Source organism: Saccopteryx bilineata, chromosome 2 (assembly GCF_036850765.1).
Source record: "Saccopteryx bilineata isolate mSacBil1 chromosome 2, mSacBil1_pri_phased_curated, whole genome shotgun sequence".
In the NCBI taxonomy this organism is placed as follows: Eukaryota; Metazoa; Chordata; class Mammalia; order Chiroptera; family Emballonuridae; genus Saccopteryx; species Saccopteryx bilineata.
The window spans coordinates 39,083,267-39,103,424 of NC_089491.1; the positions used below are offsets into that span (position 1 = coordinate 39,083,267).

The 20,158-nt window shown below is 48.0% G+C and overlaps 2 protein-coding genes across 2 annotated transcripts in view; one reads left to right on the forward strand and one right to left on the reverse strand.

Annotated features, from left to right (window-relative positions):
- Positions 1-16,014: 16,014 nt before the first annotated feature.
- ENHO (energy homeostasis associated) lies at positions 16,015-18,084 on the forward strand. The gene is made up of 2 exons (XM_066254710.1): positions 16,015-16,311; positions 17,265-18,084. Exon 2 carries the CDS (start codon positions 17,438-17,440, stop codon positions 17,666-17,668), a length of 231 nt encoding a protein of 76 aa, XP_066110807.1. The 5' UTR covers positions 16,015-16,311; positions 17,265-17,437; the 3' UTR covers positions 17,669-18,084.
- Positions 18,085-18,222: 138 nt separating this feature from the next.
- Positions 18,223-20,158, reverse strand: part of DNAI1 (dynein axonemal intermediate chain 1) — a 77,083-nt gene continuing 75,147 nt past the window's right edge. Inside the window, exon 20 of the mRNA XM_066254711.1 lies at positions 18,223-18,459. Coding sequence (XP_066110808.1) covers positions 18,361-18,459 — 99 coding nt within the window. The 3' untranslated portion in view covers positions 18,223-18,360. The remainder of the gene's footprint in view (positions 18,460-20,158) is intronic.

Consider the following 20,158-nt stretch of genomic DNA (forward strand, 5'->3'; position numbering starts at 1 on the left):
CCCTCAGTGGGCACTCCTTCAGCGAGCACTGCCCCTCCCCAACCCTGCCTTGTTCCCCATCATTGTTCCTATCTCTCCTACTTCCACACCTTGGTTCATGCTGTGCTGTGCCAGGATGCTCTACTGTGAAGCATTTAAGGTCCTTCTTCATGAAACACTCCCTGCTCTTTTTTTTTCCCCCAGTGAGAAAAAGAGAGAGAGAGGAGAGAGAGACAGAGACAGACAGGAAGGAAGAGAGATAATAAGTACCAACTTGTAGTTGTGGCACTTTAGTTGTTCACTGACTGCTTCTTATATGTGCTTTGACTGGGGGGCTACAGCTGAGCCAGTGAACCCTTGCTCAAGCCAGCGACTTGGGCTTAAGTCAGTGACCTTGGGCTTCAAGCTGGAGAGCCTTTGGGCTGAAGCCAGTGACCATGAGGTCATGTCTATGAACCTGCACTCAATCTGGTGACCTAGCACTCAAGCTGGTGAGCCTGCGCTCAAGTCAGATGAGCCCACTCAAGCTAGTGACCTCGGGGTTTTGAGCCTGGGTCCTCACCGTCCCAGGTTGATGTTCTATCCACTGCACCACCACCTGGTTAGGCTCCCTGCTCCTTCTTTACCAGTAGACTGAACACCTACTCTTGCTGAGGCCTAGTCCTGTGGGTGGCTCTCACTCCAGGGTCTTGAAAGGACTGAGGACTGGGAGCTGCTAAGGGCTTGGCCAGAGAAGTATGGGCCAGGCAAGGCTAGGGATCTTTGGGTTAGGACAGCAAAGTGAAGCTGGCACAGAACCACTCCATCCCCTTACCCCCCACTAACAACATGAGCAAAAGCCAAAACAAAACAAAACAAAAACGCTGTTACAAACTCAAGTCCACCCAAACAAGGAAATTCTTTTTATAAACCTTAAAAATGTGATAGCCAAGGGAAGTAACAGAAGATTCTGGCGCAATGAGTGAGTTTATGTTTCCTCACCCCATGCCCAATAGCATTACAAAAATATGAGTCAACAAAACACTGAGGATTCTCGCTATTATCTTGTAATCTGAGGGACAAGGACCATTGAATAAGTGAATTTAGGAATAGTCTGGGGAAAAAAAACTTTGTAAATAGAAGCCCCTATGATCCTTCATGAGACCTCAGAAGAGGCAAGAAGAGCTGCCATGGCATGGTATCTTCCAAGGTATGGAGCTGAGGTTGGGGGACCTGTGGCAGCACAGTGGATAAAGTGTCATCCTGGAATGCTGAAGTCGCTAGTTCAAAACCCTGGGCTGGCCCGGTCAAGGCACATGTGAGAAGCAGCTACTGCAAGTTGATGCTTCTCACTCTTCCTTCTTCCTTTCTCTCTCTAGCTCCTCTTTTTTTTTTTTTTTTAATTTTTTATTTATTTATTTATTTTTACAGAGGCAGAGATAGACAGGGACAGACAGACAGGAACGGAGAGAGATGAGAAGCATCAATCATCAGTTTCTCGTTGCGCGTTGCGACTTCTTAGTTGTTCATTGATTGCTTTCTCACATGTGCCTTGACCGCGGGCCTTCAGCAGACCGAGTAACCCCCTGCTGGAGCCAGCGACCTTGGGTCCAAGCTGGTGAGCTCTTTGCTCAAGCCATATGAGCCCGCGCTCAAGCTGGCCACCTCGGGGTCTCGAACCTGGGTCCTTCCGCATCCCAGTCCGACGCTCTATCCACTGCGCCACCACCTGGTCAGGCTCTCTAGCTCCTCTTTAAAGTCAATAAATAAAATCTAAAATAAAAAAAGCCTACAAGATAGGATGTGCCCCACACACACATCCTGCTGGAAAAATAGAGCTAACAGGGCCTCAGAAAAGAAACAGAACCCAGGCCCCAGCCAAACCACCCTCAGGCCACAGACATGGGGGGGGGGGGGTTGAAAGCAATAGCTAGCTTTCAAACCATAGTTCCCAAAGAAAGAGAACTGGTCCAGAGACTATGAGAAGGAGATCAAGTACCTACATTTCAGAGCAAGGAGAGGTCTGCTAAAGTGAGCCACGGGGGCTGACCTGTGGTGGCGCAGTGGATAAAGCATCGAACTGAGCCTGACTAGGTGGTGGCGCAGTGGATAGAATGTCGGACTGGGATGCAGAGGACCCAGGTTCGAGACCCTGAGCTAGCTTGAGCGCGGGCTCATCTGGTTTGAGCAAGATCCCACCAGCTTGGACCCAAGGTCGCTGGCTCGAGCAAGGGGTTACTCAGTCTGTCAAGGCACATATGAGAAAGCAATCAATGAACAACTAAGGTGTTGCAATGCGCAATGAAAAACTAATGATTGATGCTTCTCATCTCTCTCCGTTCCTGTCTGTCCCTGTCTATCCCTCTCTCTGACTCTCTCTCTGTCTCTGTAATAAATAAATAAATAATAATAATAATAATAATAATAATAATAAATTGTTTAAAAAAAAAAAAGCATCGACCTGGAACGCTGAGGTCGCCTGTTCGAAACCCTGATCTTGCCTGATCAAGGGAGTTGATGCTTCCTGCTCCTCCATCCCTTCTCTTTCTCTCTCCATCTCTCTCTCTCTCCTCTCTATCTAAAAATGAATAAATTAAAAAAAATAATAATAAATAAAGTGAGCCATGGTAGAGTTGTAAGAAGAAAAGAATGGCATGGCCTCAGGCATACAGACCATGGACAATATAGGTCCAAAGGAAGGAAGGAGGGAAAGTGTAAAGGAAGGAAGGGAAAAAGAGAGAAAGAGAAAAGGAACAAGGAAGACTGAATACAAAAAGTACACAAAGAACCCAATTTATAAGAAAACACATCAAAGGAATAAAAGCAGATTCCTGGAACGTTCTTCCTGTTATAGAGGGTCTTAATTATAGTATGAAATCAAGAGAATAAGAACTCAAAGACAAGATAATAAAACAATTTGGATGAAATAAAAATGGAGATTACAGAACTAAGGAAAAATAATAAAGGAACAAAGCAATACCATTACAGATGTAATAAATAAACTAGAAACAGCAAAGACACAGAATAGGTGTGGCTGGAAATCAAGGTAATGAATGTTGTATAGAAAAGGCTTGTAATCCTGAATAAATGTGATGGGCAAAGTTAAAGATATTAAAGCAATCAGAGTGACGTTAATAAATAGGACAAAGACAAACCACCATAAGCATAATTGTTGGCAGCCCTAAGGTAAAGGTTCTAAAAATAGAATGGAAAAAGATATTAAGGTATGAAATACAGAAAAGATTTCCCTGAAATGAAGAACTGAATAATCAGATTGAAAGTGCATACCATATGACAGAAAACATGATATAGAATAATTGACATTAAGATCTACTAATTTAGCCTGACCAGATGGTAGTACCATGAATAGAGCATTGGACTGGGACATGGAGGACCCAGGTTCAGAGGCAAATTAAGGTCAGTTGAGGCCCCAGGCACAGAAGAAAATATTGGGCCCCTTACATTAGAAAAAAGTGTAAAGTTGGGGTTTTGTGGGGCCCTTTAGAAGTCGGGGCCCAGGGCATGTGCCTGGTTTCCCCGCCATTAAATCCGCCTCTACCCAGGTTCAAAACCTTGAGGTCGCTGGCTTGAGCGCAGGCTCATCTGGCTTGAGCACAGACAGAGTCACTGGCTTGAGCATGGGATCATAGACATAACCCCATGGACATTGGCTTGAACCCAAAGGTCACTGGCTTGAGCCCAAGGTTGCTGGCTTGAGCAAGGGGTCACTTGCTCTGCTGGAGCCCCTGGTCAAGGCACATATGAGAAAGCAATCAATGAACAACTAAGGTGCCCAGAGGCGGATTAAGGTCGGTTGAGGCCCTGGGTGCAGAAGAAAATATTGGGCCCCTTAAAAAAAGAGAGAGGCCCTGGCTGGTTGGCTCAGCAGTAGAACATCAGCCTGGAGTGTGGAAATCCTGGGTTCAATCCCCAGACAGGGCATACAGGAGAAGCAATTATCTGCTTCTCCTCCTCTTCCTTCCCCTTCTGTCTTGCTCTCTCTCTCTCTTCCCCTCCCACAGCCATGGATCAATTAGTTTGAGTGCATCGGCCCCATGGAGCCTCTGCCTCAGGTGCTAAAAATAGCTCCCTTGAAAGCATGGCCCCAGATGGGCAGAGCATCAGCCCCAGTTGGAGGTCGCCAAATGGACCCCGGTCGGGGCGCATGCAGGAGTCTGTCTCTTGATCTCCCCTCCTCTCACTTGGAAAAGAAGGAAAAATAAATAAATTAAATAAATAAAAATAAAAATCTAGGCATGAAAATCAAGTCACATAGGGGGAAAATTCAGTCTGATCTCAATTTCTCCTAGGTAACATTTGACAAACAAAGATAATGAAGAATATCTATCTGTCTGTCTATCTATCTGACTACTCATCCATCTGTTTCTTTTGGTTAAAGCTAATCACCTTACCTTCATGAACCTCAGATCCCTAATCTTCAATCTGGGGATAACAAGATTTATAGATTTACATTAGAGGATATTTGAAGATGGTCATTTATGCCATCCCCTTTGTGGTAGACTAAATAATGGCCCCCAAATATGTCAGTGTCCTAATTTCCAGATCTTGTGGATGCTAATTTTGCAGCTATGTTAAGGATCTTGACATGGGAAGATTATCCTGGATTATCAGGTGATCCCTATGTAATAATCACAGCCACCCTAACAGAAAAGAGACAGGAGAAGGTGAAGGGATAATGGAAGCAGAGATTGCAAAATGGAAGAAGGATCCACAATCCAGGGACTACAGGCAACCTCTAAAGGCTGAAAAAGCAAGGAAACTGACTCTCTGATCAGAGCCTCCAGAAGGAACCAGTCTGACCACACCTTGACACTTGGGCCCCATAAAACTGATTTCAGACCTCTGACCTTCAGTCTGTAAGAGAAGAAATTCGTGTTGTCTGAAGCCACTAAATGTATGGTAATTTGTTCAAACAGCAACAGAAACCTTACGAGCTGTTCCCTTGGCCCAAGTTGACTTCTCCATCCATCTCTTTCATTCCAACTCCTACTTGTTCAATATTTGGTGCAAATTTTCCTGACATTGCCTATCTCCCACTGCTGCCCAGAGGTGGGCAGTGCATCCCTCATCACAGGGCTCACCACTCTGCGTTATTGTTGCTCATGGACAGGACTCTCTTCCTAAGGGCCTAGCTTGTTAACTATTAAATGAACAAGTGAATAAATAAAGGCTATGTGACCAGTTGGTACCGCATAAATCACCATTACTCTCTTTTCTTCCCTATTATGTCTCTCCCTTCCTTCCCTATTTCTATCTGGCACTCTCTCTGTCCAGCCTGTCCTCCACGTATATACACCCCCAACCTCAGAAAACTGACTTGTGTCTTTTTATCTCTGACCTCTCTCTTTAGTCATGGGTCCAAACCATTTGCTGTTGTGTGAATCTCAGTAGTTTTATGTGTGTGTGTGTGTGTGTGTGTGTGTGTGTGTGTGTTATGGAGACCTCCTTTATGTGTATTTTCCTGGATATATGATAGGTATGTAGTGAGAGTTAGACACGTGTATCTCTATAAAGGTGTGTTTTCATGTGCATGTCTGTGTCTGTGAGTAGGCTTGTTTCTGTATACATGTGATTTTGCTTGTATGCATGTGTGTCTCTGCTTTGTGGCTTGTGTGTAGGGGTGATAGTCTGTATCTGTATCATCAGGGAAGGATACCTTTTGATTTCTGCCCAGGAGGGATTTGACTGCCTTAGGCAGGAGTTGGTGTGCCAGGATCACTTGCTGCCACAGTCTTCCCTTTCCTGTCTCAGGCAGAAGGCTGGGACTTTTTTCTCCCTGTCTCTTGGGATCAGGATTTTAGGTCCAAGGCAGAGTCAACCACAGATATCTATCTTCCTGACTCTGACCTTCTAGAAGCTGTAGCATCTTGAGGAGATTATGCTAAGGAGAGAGGACAAAGGGCAAAGCAATCGAAAGAGTCCGTCCAAATGAAGAAGGGGTCAGTGTTTGCATGGAAAGGTGGGACCCACAAACACCCCCTAATGATGACTTAGGAGTGGGGGCAGGGTGGGCTTGGGAAGGGAGGATCCTTAACGTTGAACTCCCAATCTAAGCATCTCAGCAGAGACCACATGAATCACAGCATTAAAGATCCAGGACCTCTGCATGGTTGGGGAGGATGGGCTGAGGAGCTCACAAAATGACCTTCATCCTGACTCCACTGGGAGAGGAATTACACTTAGTCTTGTTTTGCTTTACTATTTTATCCATTTTTTTTTTTTTTTTGTATTTTTCTGAAGCTGGAAATAGGGAGAGACAGTCAGACAGACTCCCGCATGCGCCCGACCGGGATCCACCCGGCACCCCCACCAGGGGGAGACGCTCTGCCCACCAAGGGGCGATGCTCTGCCCCTCCGGGGTGTCGCTCTGTCGCGACCAGAGCCACTCTAGCGCCTGGGGCAAAGGCCAAGGAGCCATCCCCAGCACCCGGGCCATCTTTGCTCCAATGGAGCCTCGCTGCGGGAGGGGAAGAGAGAGACAGAGAGGAAGGAGAGGGGGAGGGGTGGAGAAGCAGATGGGCGCTTCTCCTGTGTGCTCTGGCCGGGAATCGAACCTGGGACTTCTGTATGCCAGGCCAACGCTCTACCACTGAGCCAACCGGCCAGGGCTATTTTATCCATTTTTAAGTGTACAGTTCTATGGTAGTAAGTATATTCACATTGTTGTTCAGTATGTATTTATTTAGCATATATACTTAATTTTTATAAAATAAACATTACCAATTTTACTCACCTGAGCACACCCACCACTGGGCTCACTGTCACCAGAAAAGCACATACCAGTTGGAGGGGAGCACTGCAGAGGCAGAAGACACCTCCTGCCCCTGGGGGAAGAGCAGGGGGTGGATGGGAGGGAAAGCTGGGAGGCTGAGGTCTTTCCTGCAGTTGGTCCTACCGGACAGGCTGCAGAGGGGGTGGGGCCAGCTGCCTGGGCTTTGAAAGCCAGGGGCTTCTGCCAAGTGTCAGGGTGGGAACTCCTGGTCAGATTTGTGCTTGGGAAAGACTTCTGGGGGCTGTGTAGAGGAGGGTCAGGAGGGAAGAGAATGTGAAATCCTTGGTGGTGGAGATCACAAGAAGGCCTGAGTGAGGTGCTTTGAATGAACGACAATGGGAGGCCTAAAAGCAGGCAGTAGAATAACTAGGATCTGGGCAGTGAAAATGGTACTTTTTAGAGCACATAGTACCCAAATAATGATTAATGTGGGGTGAGGAAGAGAGGGGTGGGGGGAGAGTCCTATATAACTCCTGTTGATTGAGAGATGGTAGGACTGTTTATTCATCTAGTTAGCAAAAAAGGACAGGTGTAGCAGAATGTTGATAATAACCATGGCTCAGATATTCAATCACAAACCTACCGTCACTGAACAAATAAGGGGCAATCTCAGAGGTAGTCATGTCAAGTGTAAGGCTTAGGAGACCTCTTAGTGGAAAGCATCTGGTCAGTAGTTAAAAGAATGGACACTGAGGTCAGACAAACCTGGGATTCTGTTGACCTTGGACAAGTTGATTAAGGTTTAGTTTCCTTAAGTAGAAAATGGGAAGACAGTACCTACCTTATAGGGTTGTTGTAAGGATTTAATGAAATGATGTGTATAAAGACATTATCATGGTGCCTGCCATGTTGTAAACACTCCAAAAATCTTAGCTCATCTAATAACTACAGCAGTAGTAGCAGCAACATATACCAGTCTGGGACTTGGGAGTGAGGTCTGGGTTGATGTTAAAGCATTGTCAACACAAAAATGGGCACTGCGGCCACAATACAGAGGAGATCACTTAAGGACATGAGAGAAGAGGGTGGGCAATGAAGCAAATTTGGGTTTTACTTCAGACTCTATTATGGCTGCTATGGGCACCTTAGAAAAATGCCTTGATTGCCTTGAGCCTACATTCCTTCATCTGTTCCATGGACCTATCTTACCTGCAGGTGAGTAATATCTGTGCTGGAGTCTAGGCAGTTAATAAACATTAGTTGTTTTAGAAGAAATAAATGTTCCCAGAGAGAGTGGAAAACAAGGGAAGACAGAGTTTCTAAAAGAAATCAACAGCCTTAGTGCTTCCAAGAAGCTAACAGAGATAAGGACTAAGAAGTATTCACTGGATATGACAAGGAAGTGAAAGTGACCTTGGTGATCCAGCTTCTGGGGGTGAGAGCAGAAGGTGGGCGCAGTGGCTGATGAGCAATGGGAGGTGAGGAAGTGGAACTGAGACAGGAGGTGACAGCTTGGCAGGGATGATGAGGAATGAGTAGGTGGGTCGGGGCAGCAATAGGCACAGTTTTGAGATGATGAAATAGGAGCACAGGGCAACTTTGCCTGTGCCAGAGTGTGGCTGCTTTGTGTCCACCGGCCCCCACCTGCCGAAGACTGGCTTTAGCTCTGGGACTCTTTGTTCTCCACAAAAGGCCTTTCTGTCTAGGTATAGACCACAGTGCAGTCCCAGATTGCTGGGTCACCCGATGCTGAGGCCAGGCACCTCCTCTCTCTGCCCTACTTTCCAGTGTGGCCTGGGAAAAGCTGAAATGGTGTGCACCTTCTGTCAGGGCCTTAGCTTTCGTCCCTATCCTTGCCTGCCTAGATCTGCGCAGCCCAGGGCAGAGGAAAAGCAATAATAAAAAGAATTATCAATTATATCTTTTCTCCTGGTTCCTGCCTACCAATACTTAAACATACCCACATAGAAAAAAAAAATACAAGAAATGTTTAGAAATTAAAAAAAACTTCCTTTAACTCCACATCCTTCTGATCCTTCCATATCTATTCTTCCTCCTAATTTTTATAGTCAATCATCTTGAAAGAATCATCTGTATTGCATCTACTACTCACACTTGAAACTACTAAACTCTGGCGTCCATCACAATTCCATCTCCACCGCCCACTGCCCACTGGAACTACTTCTTGCCAAGATAATCAACAACCTCCCTGTTCTTAAGTCCAATGGTTCCTTTTATAGAAATTACTGGACCTCTCTGACATTTTGGATTACTGCCCCTTCCCACCTGAATCTCTGTCCTTTCTTGGCTTCCCCGAAACTGTTCCCTCCTGGTTTTGTTTGAATTGCCCCTTCGTATGGTAGATTACTTTATGTTTTGTTTGAATTGCCCTCCCTTCTGGTAGGAACTATTTTTCATTCATATGGTTATCATGGGAGCCACCATCTTATGGTCTTTCCTCCTGACACGATCATCAGTGCAGGGAATGGCATCTGCCCAAAGTCAGGCTGATGAGAGCAAGTTCCTAGGAATTCTGGAACTGGAACTGAAAAGGATAAGCTGGAACTAAAAGACATGAGCCAACATCTTGTTGGGTACCTGGATTTAAGCTGTAAAGTTAAGAATTGTCAGAAACTGGCCCTGGCCGGTTGGCTCAGCGGTAGAGCGTCGGCCTAGCGTGCGGAGGACCCGGGTTCGATTCCGGCCAGGGCACACAGGAGAAGCGCCCATTTGCTTCTCCACCCCTCCGCCGCGCTTTCCTCTCTGTCTCTCTCTTCCCCTCCCGCAGCCAAGGCTCCATTGGAGCAAAGATGGCCCAGGCGCTGGGGATGGCTCTGTGGCCTCTGCCCCAGGCGCTAGAGTGGCTCTGGTCGCAACATGGCAATGCCCAGGATGGGCAGAGCATCGCCCCCTGGTGGGCAGAGCGTCGCCCCTGGTGGGCGTGCCGGGTGGATCCCGGTCGGGTCGCATGCAGGAGTCTGTCTGACTGTCTCTCCCTGTTTCCAGCTTCAGAAAAATGAAAAAAAAGAAAAAGAAAAAAGAATTGTCAGAAACTGGATTTATTATTAGGTGGATTGGAGAAGCAGAGATAGCTTGTCTGGAGAGAGAAAAGAGAGACGAGGTAGGGTGGGGACAATGCACAGGGTTTCCCAATCGGACTCTTCCAGCATATCTCCATCCTCATTGCTAGGCCCTCTTAACCTCCTAATCAGGCTATCAACATTAGAGAACAGCCAATAAACTCAGCTTCTGCAATTCAGCAAGGTACCTAGCAGTTTGAGGTCAACATTGAAACACATTTCCTTATCCAAGTTAAATCCTTACTCTGTTGTCCCCTAATTGCTTGCAGACCACCCAGTTGGATGGTCCTGCCCTGTCAGGCAAATGTGATGGTGCCTCCCATTGTAAGGTTAGTTGACTGGAATGCGAGTGAGGCAAGGGCAGCATTCCAGGGCAGATTGAAGAAAAGTTTCCAGTCCTGTCACTCCAGCCAATGATTCCCAATGAAGCTAGACGTCATAGTCAGAGGGACTGAAAGAGCCTCTAGACATAGCGCTAAAAAAGAGAAATCACTCCTCCAAGAGCTTGGGCAGGCCCTGTATCTTCCTGGTGAACCTGGAGATTCAGAGAACACAGTTCTAAAAAATTCTAGTGTTGATTATAGTGCTAGAAATATGTTGTATTCATGGATGTCCTTCACCTTTTAAATAGTTTTCCTATTTGGGAAAATTCTTGTTTTAAAATCCAGTCTCCTCAGTACAGAAGTCAACTAAAATTCCCAGCTTGTTTACAGGCATGCTCCTTCCCCCATGTGAAACTTGAATTTGGAAATGAGGAATATGAGTGAGGTAAATATCACCAAAGTTTATCAATATTTCTGGTTCTCCTCTCCTTCTGAGCACCAGGAGGATGGCACTTTTTTTTTCCTTTCTTCCTTCCTTTCTTCCTCCCTCCCTCCCTCTCTCTCGTTCTCTTTCTTTCTTTCTCTCTTTCGATGAGGAGGGGGGATAGTGAGGCAGACTCCCTGTATGCACCCCGACCAGGATCTACCTAGCAACCCCATCTAGGGTCAATGCTCCAGTACTGAGCTATTTTTAGCACCTGAGGCTGATGTGCTCCAACAGAACTATCCTCAGAGCCTGGGGCCATGGTCCAACCAATTGAGCCACTGGCTGTGGGAGGGGAAGAGGGAGAGAAGGGGGGAGAGAGGGAGGAGGAGCAGACAGTCACTTCTCCTGTGTGCCCTGACCGAGAATTGAACCTGGGATGTCCATACACCGGGCTGACACTCTATCCACTGAGCCATCAGCCAGGACCCCTTGCTTTTTAATTTTAGGTGTGGCTGCAGATTTTTAATCAATGCAGTGTAAGCAGAAGCCAATACAGGTTTTCCTCACTCTCTTCTGCCACAGCAAACTATCTGGTTCATAGCAAGAAGATGGCATCATCATTAGATGGTGGTCTTCAACAGCCTAGATACCTGAGTGACCACGGTGAGCAAGACTCTTCTTCCCCTCTTACTCAGCTGGAATTATAGCATGAGCAAGAAATATATCTTTGTTACACTGCTCACAAAAATTAGGGGATGTTTTATCGCTTCATATTCATTTTGAAATATCCCCTAGTTTTTTGAGCAGTATATTTTAAGCCAGTAAGATCTGTAACTGCTGCATTACCTAATAATCCTGACTGATACAGGAAGAAAGCAGGTTAAACATAGGGCTTTGATTTCTGCTCTTGCTGGTACTACCTGTCCAGCTGTTGGGTGTGGTAGTGGTAACTGTGGTGGTTTCCCAGTGGTTGCAATATTGAGTTCCTACCACAGAAGTGCCATAGAGCTTATAAAGTAGGCAATCAAATTGAACTCTTGGTGCTTAGTATTTGGAATGGCAGTGGTGTGGTTTCTCAACAGGTTGTGTGGTATGGTTTGGGTGTTGTTCCTAGAAACTTAGCCTCAAGACGATTTCCCCAGCCCTCCTAACAATTCTGAGCTAAGTAATATTTTTTAACAAGTCACTTTTATGCTTCAACTGTCTAGAGTGGATTCTATTATTTGTGAAAAAGAACTCTGACTGATAAAATTACTCTATTTCATAAATCTCATGTTCCATCAATTATAAGAGGCAAGTTATTTTATGAACTATGAAGAAAAAACAGGCTAAAAAACTATTACATGCCATTAATTGAAAGACATATTCTGATTTTAGAGTTTTTTAAAATAGAAAAAATATGTGCTTTAAGATCATGAAATATGTTATTAGCAAAAGGAATTCTCCCCAGATGATACCAACAGACAGTTGATTATGGTTTTAAAAGAACTTTATCATCTGGGAGGAAAAGTAAAACCATACCCAGTCCTCATAAATGCACAGATCTATGTTTGCTCTATCCCAGAAAAATCCCTAAGACACCACCCGGAAGTGTAGTACTAATCAGTACAGTACTCCACAGAGAAATCCTCCACAATGGCGCTCTTAGAACACTGGATGAGGGATCTCATTCTTGTGGGCAAGACCTTGGCGCAGCCAATCAGGAACTCCTTAGCCAAAGACATAGTCAACAAACAGATGCCACGAGATGTCCTAGTGCCATCATTTCCATTATTATTTGTGGCCAAAAAATAAAGATGATGCTTGGGATTAGTGACCACTGTACAGTGCTTTCTTTTTAAATCTATTTTATGCTCCATTTCTCCCATCTTTTTTTTTTTATTTTATCTCTTCATTTCTCCCATCTTTAAATATTAGAAAGTATGGGGGGTTTTTTCTGGGGGAGGGATAGTTAAAGGCAGTTTAAACAAGGGTAGTAGGATTAATAGAAGCCATATTCACACACTGTAGAGAGCTGACTATAATAACTAGAGCATGAAAGGACATTACCCAGAGAACCTATATTTGAAGAACATCAGTCCTATGAGATAACCTCCAGAAGCAATAGCTGGATGTGTCACTGAGCTGCTCTTCTTTGGAGAAGAATGAAATCACTGGCATATGTATATGGGATGGTTGGATTATGTAGGTGAGGGCATTTTTGGAATCATATATATAGGAAAACAATATGTGTGTTGGGCAAAGAGGAAACTATAGTGAACACCTGCCATTCTGCTTTTTCAAGATCTTTATTCTCCTGGGAACCCCACCCTCCTCCCAATGTCCATGAGGTTATCTTGTGGGTCATGTTAGGCAATTTGATCCTCATTCATTCCTTGACCACAGTTGATTGGTCCCAAGTTAAGCATCTAATTAAGTTAAGCCAATCAGAGTACTTTCTGAGGAATTTGCAATGGTAACCAAGAAAAAGAAGCCAGTGTCTAGTTGGATCCTCAACAGTAAGATTTTAAACCTTGGGATTGTCTGAAGATTTCCAGCATATGGACCAGAAGAGCACTGGAAGCCAGTCTGGGGGTAGAGATGACAGGGTTGGGTTGAAGGGAAGGGAAGGAAATGAAGGAGAGAGACAGAAAATAACAGAGATGACAGGTGGAAAGAAAACCTAATGGCTTTTTTTTTTTCTTGAGGGAGAGAGAGAAATAGGAAGGGAGGGAGATGAGAAGCATCAACTCGTGGTTGCATCACTTTAGTTTTTCATTGATTGCTTCTCATATGTGCTTTGGTGGGGGGAGTGGGCTCAAGCCGAACCAGTGACCCCTTGCTCAAGCCAGCAACTTTTGTTGTTTTTTTTTTATAGAGACAAAGAGAGAGTCAGAGAGAGGGATAGATAGGAATGGAGAGAGATGAGAAGCATCAATCATTAGTTTTTCGTTGTGACAACTTAGTTGTTCATTGATTGCTTTCTCATATGTGCCTTGACCGCGGGCCTTCAGCAGACCGAGTGACCCCTTGCTATAGCCAGCAACCTTGGGTCCAAGCTGGCGAGCTTTTTGCTCAAGCCAGATGAGCCCACACTCAAGCTGGCGACCTCAGGGTCTCGAACCTGGGTCCTCAGCATCCCAGTCCGAGGCTCTATCCACTGCGCCACTGCCTGGTCAGGCTCAAGCCAGCGACTTTGGGCTTTAAGCCAGTGACCTCTGGGCTCATGTTTGATCCCACACTCATGATGACCCTGCACTCAAGCTGGTGACCTTGGGATTTCAAACCTAGGTCCTCAGCATCCCAGGTTGACACTCTATCCACTGTGAAACCAACAGGCAGAAAATCTAATGACTTTTGAGTCTATTAGTTCCAGTTGTTCCTGAGGCAACCCTGTCTTTAGGTTTCAGTATCTGATTATAAATGTACCTTTTTTGCTTAAGCCAGTTCTCACTTTTCAAGGGTGAGCTTATTCACTTTTCTGGTTTGACTACTACCCTTTGCTGTTAATTCACAAAATGTTACCTTCAGCCTGGACCTCTCTCTTAAGACTTAGACCTGTCTACCCAACTCTCTTGGACATCTCAAGTTGGATGTTCAATTGGTACCTCAAATTCATCATATCCAAAACAACTCATCTCCCCTACAACCCCAGCTTCCTGCTGAAACTCACCACTTTTAATGTGTTCCCCTATCTCAGTAAATGGCATCACAACACCTGTAGTCATCAATCTGAGAGTTATTCCAGATTTTCTTATCCCTATATCCTATAGGTCTAGGTTTCTAAATCTTGCCAATTTCTAAATCTCAGATATCCTCAGTGCTCTCCTATCTTCTCCACTCTTTCTCCCCTACATCATTTCAGTCCCTGTTATTACTCCTTACCTTCACTCTCAAATGCTTTCATCCCCTCCTTCCACCCAGCAGCTAAAATCATCCTTTTAATTTCTGGATATGATCACAGTAATCCTCTGCCCAAAATTTTTCAGTGGCTCCCTGCTGTTTTCAAGATAAAATCTGAGCTTCTGCAGCTGGGTCGCAAATTCACTCACATTACACAGAGATGTACAATGATATAAGTCTGTTCTGTTTCCTAGAACTGATTCGATCTTGCTCAGGACGCCTCGACCCTGCTGGGTAACAGGGGCAGGGGAACTAAAATTAATCCACTCTAGTAAACTCAGTAGGTCCCCAAAATTTTTTAGACAGCTTCTAAGTAAGTCAGAAGGTTTGGATGACTCCGTCTTTCAGATTATTTTACCCTTCCCTTTCTCACTTTCAAGATAGCATTTGGATTTATAGGGATGTTATGTGAATAAGGGATCCTTTAGCCATGTAGTCCTTGGGGTTCTGTCAGCTGGCATTTATTGAAATGTGCTTGGTCTGGTGTAAGTGAATTAGTGAATTACAACCCTGAGAGGTAGTTAATCCTATAACCATTTTACAAATGAGGAAACTGAGGCTAAATGAGGTTCATAACTTGCCCAAAGTCACAGTTAGGTAAGTGGCAGAACCAGGAATCAATGCCACCCTGATTCTGGTAGGCACTTGGATCCCAGTTTAGAATTCCAGAGATAAATTAAGGCTGGATTTGGGAGCGCTATCTTCATGGTATTGCTTAAGGATGTGCATGTCCATGGAGAATATGTAGAATGGAGTAAGGCAAGGGAATATGAGATACGGTAGGAAGGCCTACCTGATGGCTCCTGACCAAGATGATCTTCCCCTTAGGAGAGCTTCTAGGATGGAGTCATGCCTATCTTAACCAGGGTTGAGCCATCCCTCAGGATACCTCATTCCTCTTTGTCTCAAGCTCCCCCACGGCAGCGCAAAGCACAAACCCCAACCAATGCTGGGTGGCAACTCCATAAATGTATCCAAAGAACTGTGTTGGCAGGGCTGCTCACACTCGCTGGGGCTAGGGAATGTAATCAACTATTAGATATTCTGGAGTGGGGAAGCCGATTCCACATCCAGATGGAAGTGGACGTGAGGGAGTATAAGGAGTTTTCAAGATGAGGAGATTCAGTCTTTTCCCAGGTGTGGGGATGCAAAGGCCTCGACCAAATGTGGAGGAGTGGTCTTCTCGGATATGGAGGTACAGAGGCTTTGGCCTTTCTCAGATAGTAGGTGTGCAGCTCTTCCAAGTGTGGAAGGTGCGAGAAAGCCCGGCAAGTAGACGGGCCTCGCCGCCCCTACTCCCGTCCCCTTGGGGAAGGATCAAGACTGAATAGCCGTCTGTCTTCCTTCCATCCCCGCCCCCAGACCCACGCCCGCACTAGTGGCGGGCCAGTCCCCACCCCAGCACACAACCAATGGCACGTGAGTCTGGAGCAACCAGCCAATTGAATGATGGTAGCGGCGTGGAGATGGCTCCGCCCCCCACAGGCCGCAGGCTGCCGGCCTCCCAGGAGGCGGGGCTCTCCGCTGTTTTTGCTGTCCGCCGAGCCTGGCCGAGCCTGGCCGAGCCCACCCGAACGCAGCCGAGCCCAGCCGAGCCACGCGCCAGGGCTGCCGCGGCCGCCCGAGCGCCGCCAAGCCAGCTAGCTAGCGGCCGTGGCCGCGGAGGAGGCGCCGCCCCAGGGGGAGGGGGTGCCCGCTCCCCGCAGACCGCCCGCGGCAGAGGCCGTTCGGGTCGAGCCGCGGCGGGAGCGGCCGGGGGTGGCTGCGCGGTCGAGGGGAAGGGCCGGGGGAGGGGACGTCGCCCGGCCCGCCTCCCGCGCCCCCAGCCCACAGGCTCCGCGCCTCGGTCGGCGCCCAGCATCTCGCTGCCCCGGACCCTCCGGCGGGTGTGCGCCGGGCTCAACTCAGGTAAGGGGGTCCTTCTCCCACGGACACGGAGGCGGGGAACCAGAGACCCAGAAAAGGAGATAAAAAGCAAGAGACTTACACAGAGATACAGAGACACAGCCAGGAGGAGAGACAGACACAAAGACACAAAAGGGACGCACAGAACCACAGAGACAGACCCCACGGAAAAAGGGAGAGACACGTCTACGGGGGACCGAGGAGCACACAGCCATGAAGAAAGAGGGAGAGACAGAGACCCATATACACAGAGACAGGGAGAAAGACACAGAAACGTACAGAGATACACAAAGAGATAGACTGGGAGAGAAACGAGAAACGAGACATACACCCAACACACTCAGACACTCAGCTACACAGGTTCAGAGGTGGGTAAACGGAGACATACATCTCAGAGAGCTGAGAGACACACACCTGACCTAGAGAGACGGTCCCACAAAGAGGTCACACCTAGGTACACAGCCTGGATACACAGACCCACACATGCCTGCCAAGGCCTCCACAAAGTTCCCTCTGTGTGAGCTGGCGCCTCCAGAGGTCTCCCACACTGGCTGGCTGGAGTTGGGAGAGTGGGGAGGCATCCAGGCCACACTGAAGCTGGTCACAATCCCCATCCTCCAAGGCCTTGGGCTACCTGGGTCCCGCCCACCACAGAGTGCTTTAGAGGGCTGCAAGCTGGGTGGGCAGGGCCAGAACATGCCCACCTGTTCTAAGGAGAGTGAAATGTGGGCTGCCTACTCCAGCCTGTCCACTATGGCCATACCCCCTCCAGGTGCCCAGAGCCAGGCCTGAGCAGGGGGTGTTGGCTCTGTGGAGTATTTGGGCCGGCTGGGACCCAGTCCTCTGCCAGGGAGCCAAGATGTGAGAGGGGGCTATCTTCTTTCCTCTCCTCCTAGGCCTCACCTCATCCCTCCTCCTCACCACCCTTTCCTTTACTTTGTACGCCCTCCCCACAGGCTCAGGACTGCAGGTGGACATCGCTACTGACCAAGAATCGTTGAGTGTGCGGACAGAACAGCTTCCTGGGAAGGCCGGCGATACCGGAGTCCTGCCTCGGCATGGGCCTTGCCATTGACAGAGCCCTGCTTCCAGCCCTGCTGTCTGTGTTGGTCTGAGGGTGCTGCCCGTCATGGGGGCAGCCATCTCCCAGGGTGCCCTCATTGCCATCATCTGCAACGGCCTGGTAGGCTTCTTGCTGCTGTTGCTCTGGGTCATTCTCTGCTGGGCCTGCCACTCCCGCTCTGCTGACATTGACTCGCTGTCCGAATCCAGCCCCAACTCCAGCCCTGGCCCCTGTCCTGAGAAGGCACCCCCTCCCCAGAAGCCCAGCCATGAAGGCAGCTACCTACTGCAGCCCTGAAGGCCTCTGGCCTAGCCTGGAGTCTGGGACCTAAGTCCACCTCACCCAGAGCCTGGAATCAGGATCCCAGGGTCCAGTCAGCCTGGGATGCAGAACTTGGAGTCTAACCTGTCTGGAGCTGGACCTAGCAGCTCAGAGTCTAGCCAGACTGGATCCAAGAGGGGCTCTGGTGGCCCTGGATAGACAGGCCTAGGGTAGGGGTTCATGAGTTGGTGCTAGGGCCTGGGCCATCTGGAGTCTGCTCCGTCCCAAGGGCCAGGGGCTGGGTCCACCCTCTTCCTAGGCTGAGTGCCTCTAGGCCCTCTCGGTTGGGGAAGCAAACTGGAATCCATGGCAATAATGGGAGGGTGTCCAGGCCGGGCCCCTCCACTGGTCCTCCCACTGTTTGCTGGATAATAAATGGAATTATGGCTCTATGTTGAGATTTTCTTCTTTTCCTGAGGGCTCTGCAGTAACAAACTTAAAGGTGGGTGTGGGCTTCCAGACACAGGTTTATTTGTGCAAAGTAGGAGTGGGTAGTGGTGATGAGGGCCAAGTTCTGGGATGAGTGCCAAAACAGGATGTTGAGGGCAGATGCTGGGACCTTATCAGGGCTGGGGTCACATATTAGGTGCTAAGACTGGCTTGATAACCAGGGTCAGGGGCTATAAGTATTGGGTTTAAGAAATAGGACAGGGACTGAGGCCAGGCCCTTAGATCTTGGGTTTCACTTCTCTCACCAGGTTCAGCAGTTTGTCCAGTTTTGCAATCTCCACAGCTGGACCCTTCTGCACTTCCTGCCCCTTCTTTTCCTGGGGAGAAGGGGAGTATATAGGGAGGAATGGTGAGTGATGGGCCACCGCTGCCTGGGTCCCGGCAGTACCTCCTCTGCCCAGCCAGCTCCAGCTGTGCCTTGCCCCTCCCCTGCTCAGTTAGATTCTAGATCTCTACCTGATCCTTCCCCAACTCGGGTTAGGTGACACAAGGGCCCAGCTGAAGTTTATAAGAAGCATCCAGATCTGGTTCTGAACCTCAGATGGACACAGGGTCCTTCCCACAGGAAGGTGCCTGGCTGAGTTCTAACAAGGAGCTAAGAATTGTGTGTTTGCAAGGAAGAGGGGTGTAAATAAACCACAGGTCCCTTCACCTAGTACTCTAATACTTTTTTTTTTAAGATTTTATTTTTATTCACTTTAGAGAGGGGGGGGGCAGGAAGCATCAACTCCCATGTGTGCCTTGACCAGGCAAGCCCAGGGTTTCAAACCAGCGACCTCAGCATTCCAGGTTGACGTTTTATCCACTGTGCTACCACAGGTCAGGCATACTTTTAGGTCAGGTTGGGAGTGGGGTACCATTTGGGGCCAGGCCTGCTGTGTGAGACATACCTAGGGTGGCGGTAAGGTGTCAGGAGACCCAAGAAGGCAGATGGGATGTCCCATGTGATTCTAGATGTCCTTGGCTGGATCTGTTCCTCCAAGGAACAGATCCAGAGTTTATGACTGTTCATTTCTTCCCACAAAGCCCTTAATGCTTTAACTGGTAAGCTGGGCATAGAAAAACAGACACTGGGGTGTGTGTCACTCACAGGCCTTGAGAGCTCCTTGGCAGACCAGTGCCAGTCCTATCCTCCCTTCTGTCCAGGCCGTGGGGTGTGGGCTAGGCCGGGGCAGCTGCCATTTCCTGCCTTCTCTCTGCTCCAAACCCCGCCTTCAGCCACCTGTACCCACTGCTCACTGGCAGCTGCCCCAGCCTTGCCTGCTGAGAGCCCAGCCTGGATCTAGCTCAAGCTGTGAGGTGGGAGAGAGTGCAAGGCCAGCAGCCCCCTTCCTGGCCTCGTCTTGGCAGCTGACACCACGTGGAGCTCTGATTTCCTCCTGGTGTGACCCCTGCACCTGCTCTCAAATCTGTTTCCCCTTCCCTTGTGGGCAGTGCCTTTGCCACGATCCAGTTTACCTCTATACTCTCGAGGCAGAGGACAAAGATGTCTTTTTCACTCCCCACTCTCCCTCCCAAATTAAGTTCATGTTCTCTTCTTGGCCTCATCCCATCCCCTGGGAGGTAAGGGACCGGGCTCTTAGTTCCAGCTTTGTTATTAACTCCCTATATGACTTTGGACATGTCCCTTGCCTTTCTGAGCTTCAATTTTCCATATATATATATACACACACACACACACACACACACACACACACACACACACACAGTAGTTAGGGTAAGATAGTCCTTGACCTTTGTTTGATAAGCTTTCCATGGGAAGCACGCTTAGCCAGGAGTTGGGACTGTGTGGCTCAGCCCACTAAGGAAGAGCAGGGGGGCTATAGCTCCTAGGAGGGCCAGGAAGGATGACCAGGGAACTGCTATTTGCACTAATCACTTGCCTACTAATAGAGTCAGATGGTAATTTCGCAGGAACTTTCAATCCACCCAAGTATCAGCTCTCAGCTGTCACTTGCTCAGGTCGTCCTCTAATGCCAAGGTTCTCAGGTCCTCAAAGACATAAGTAACCAGCTT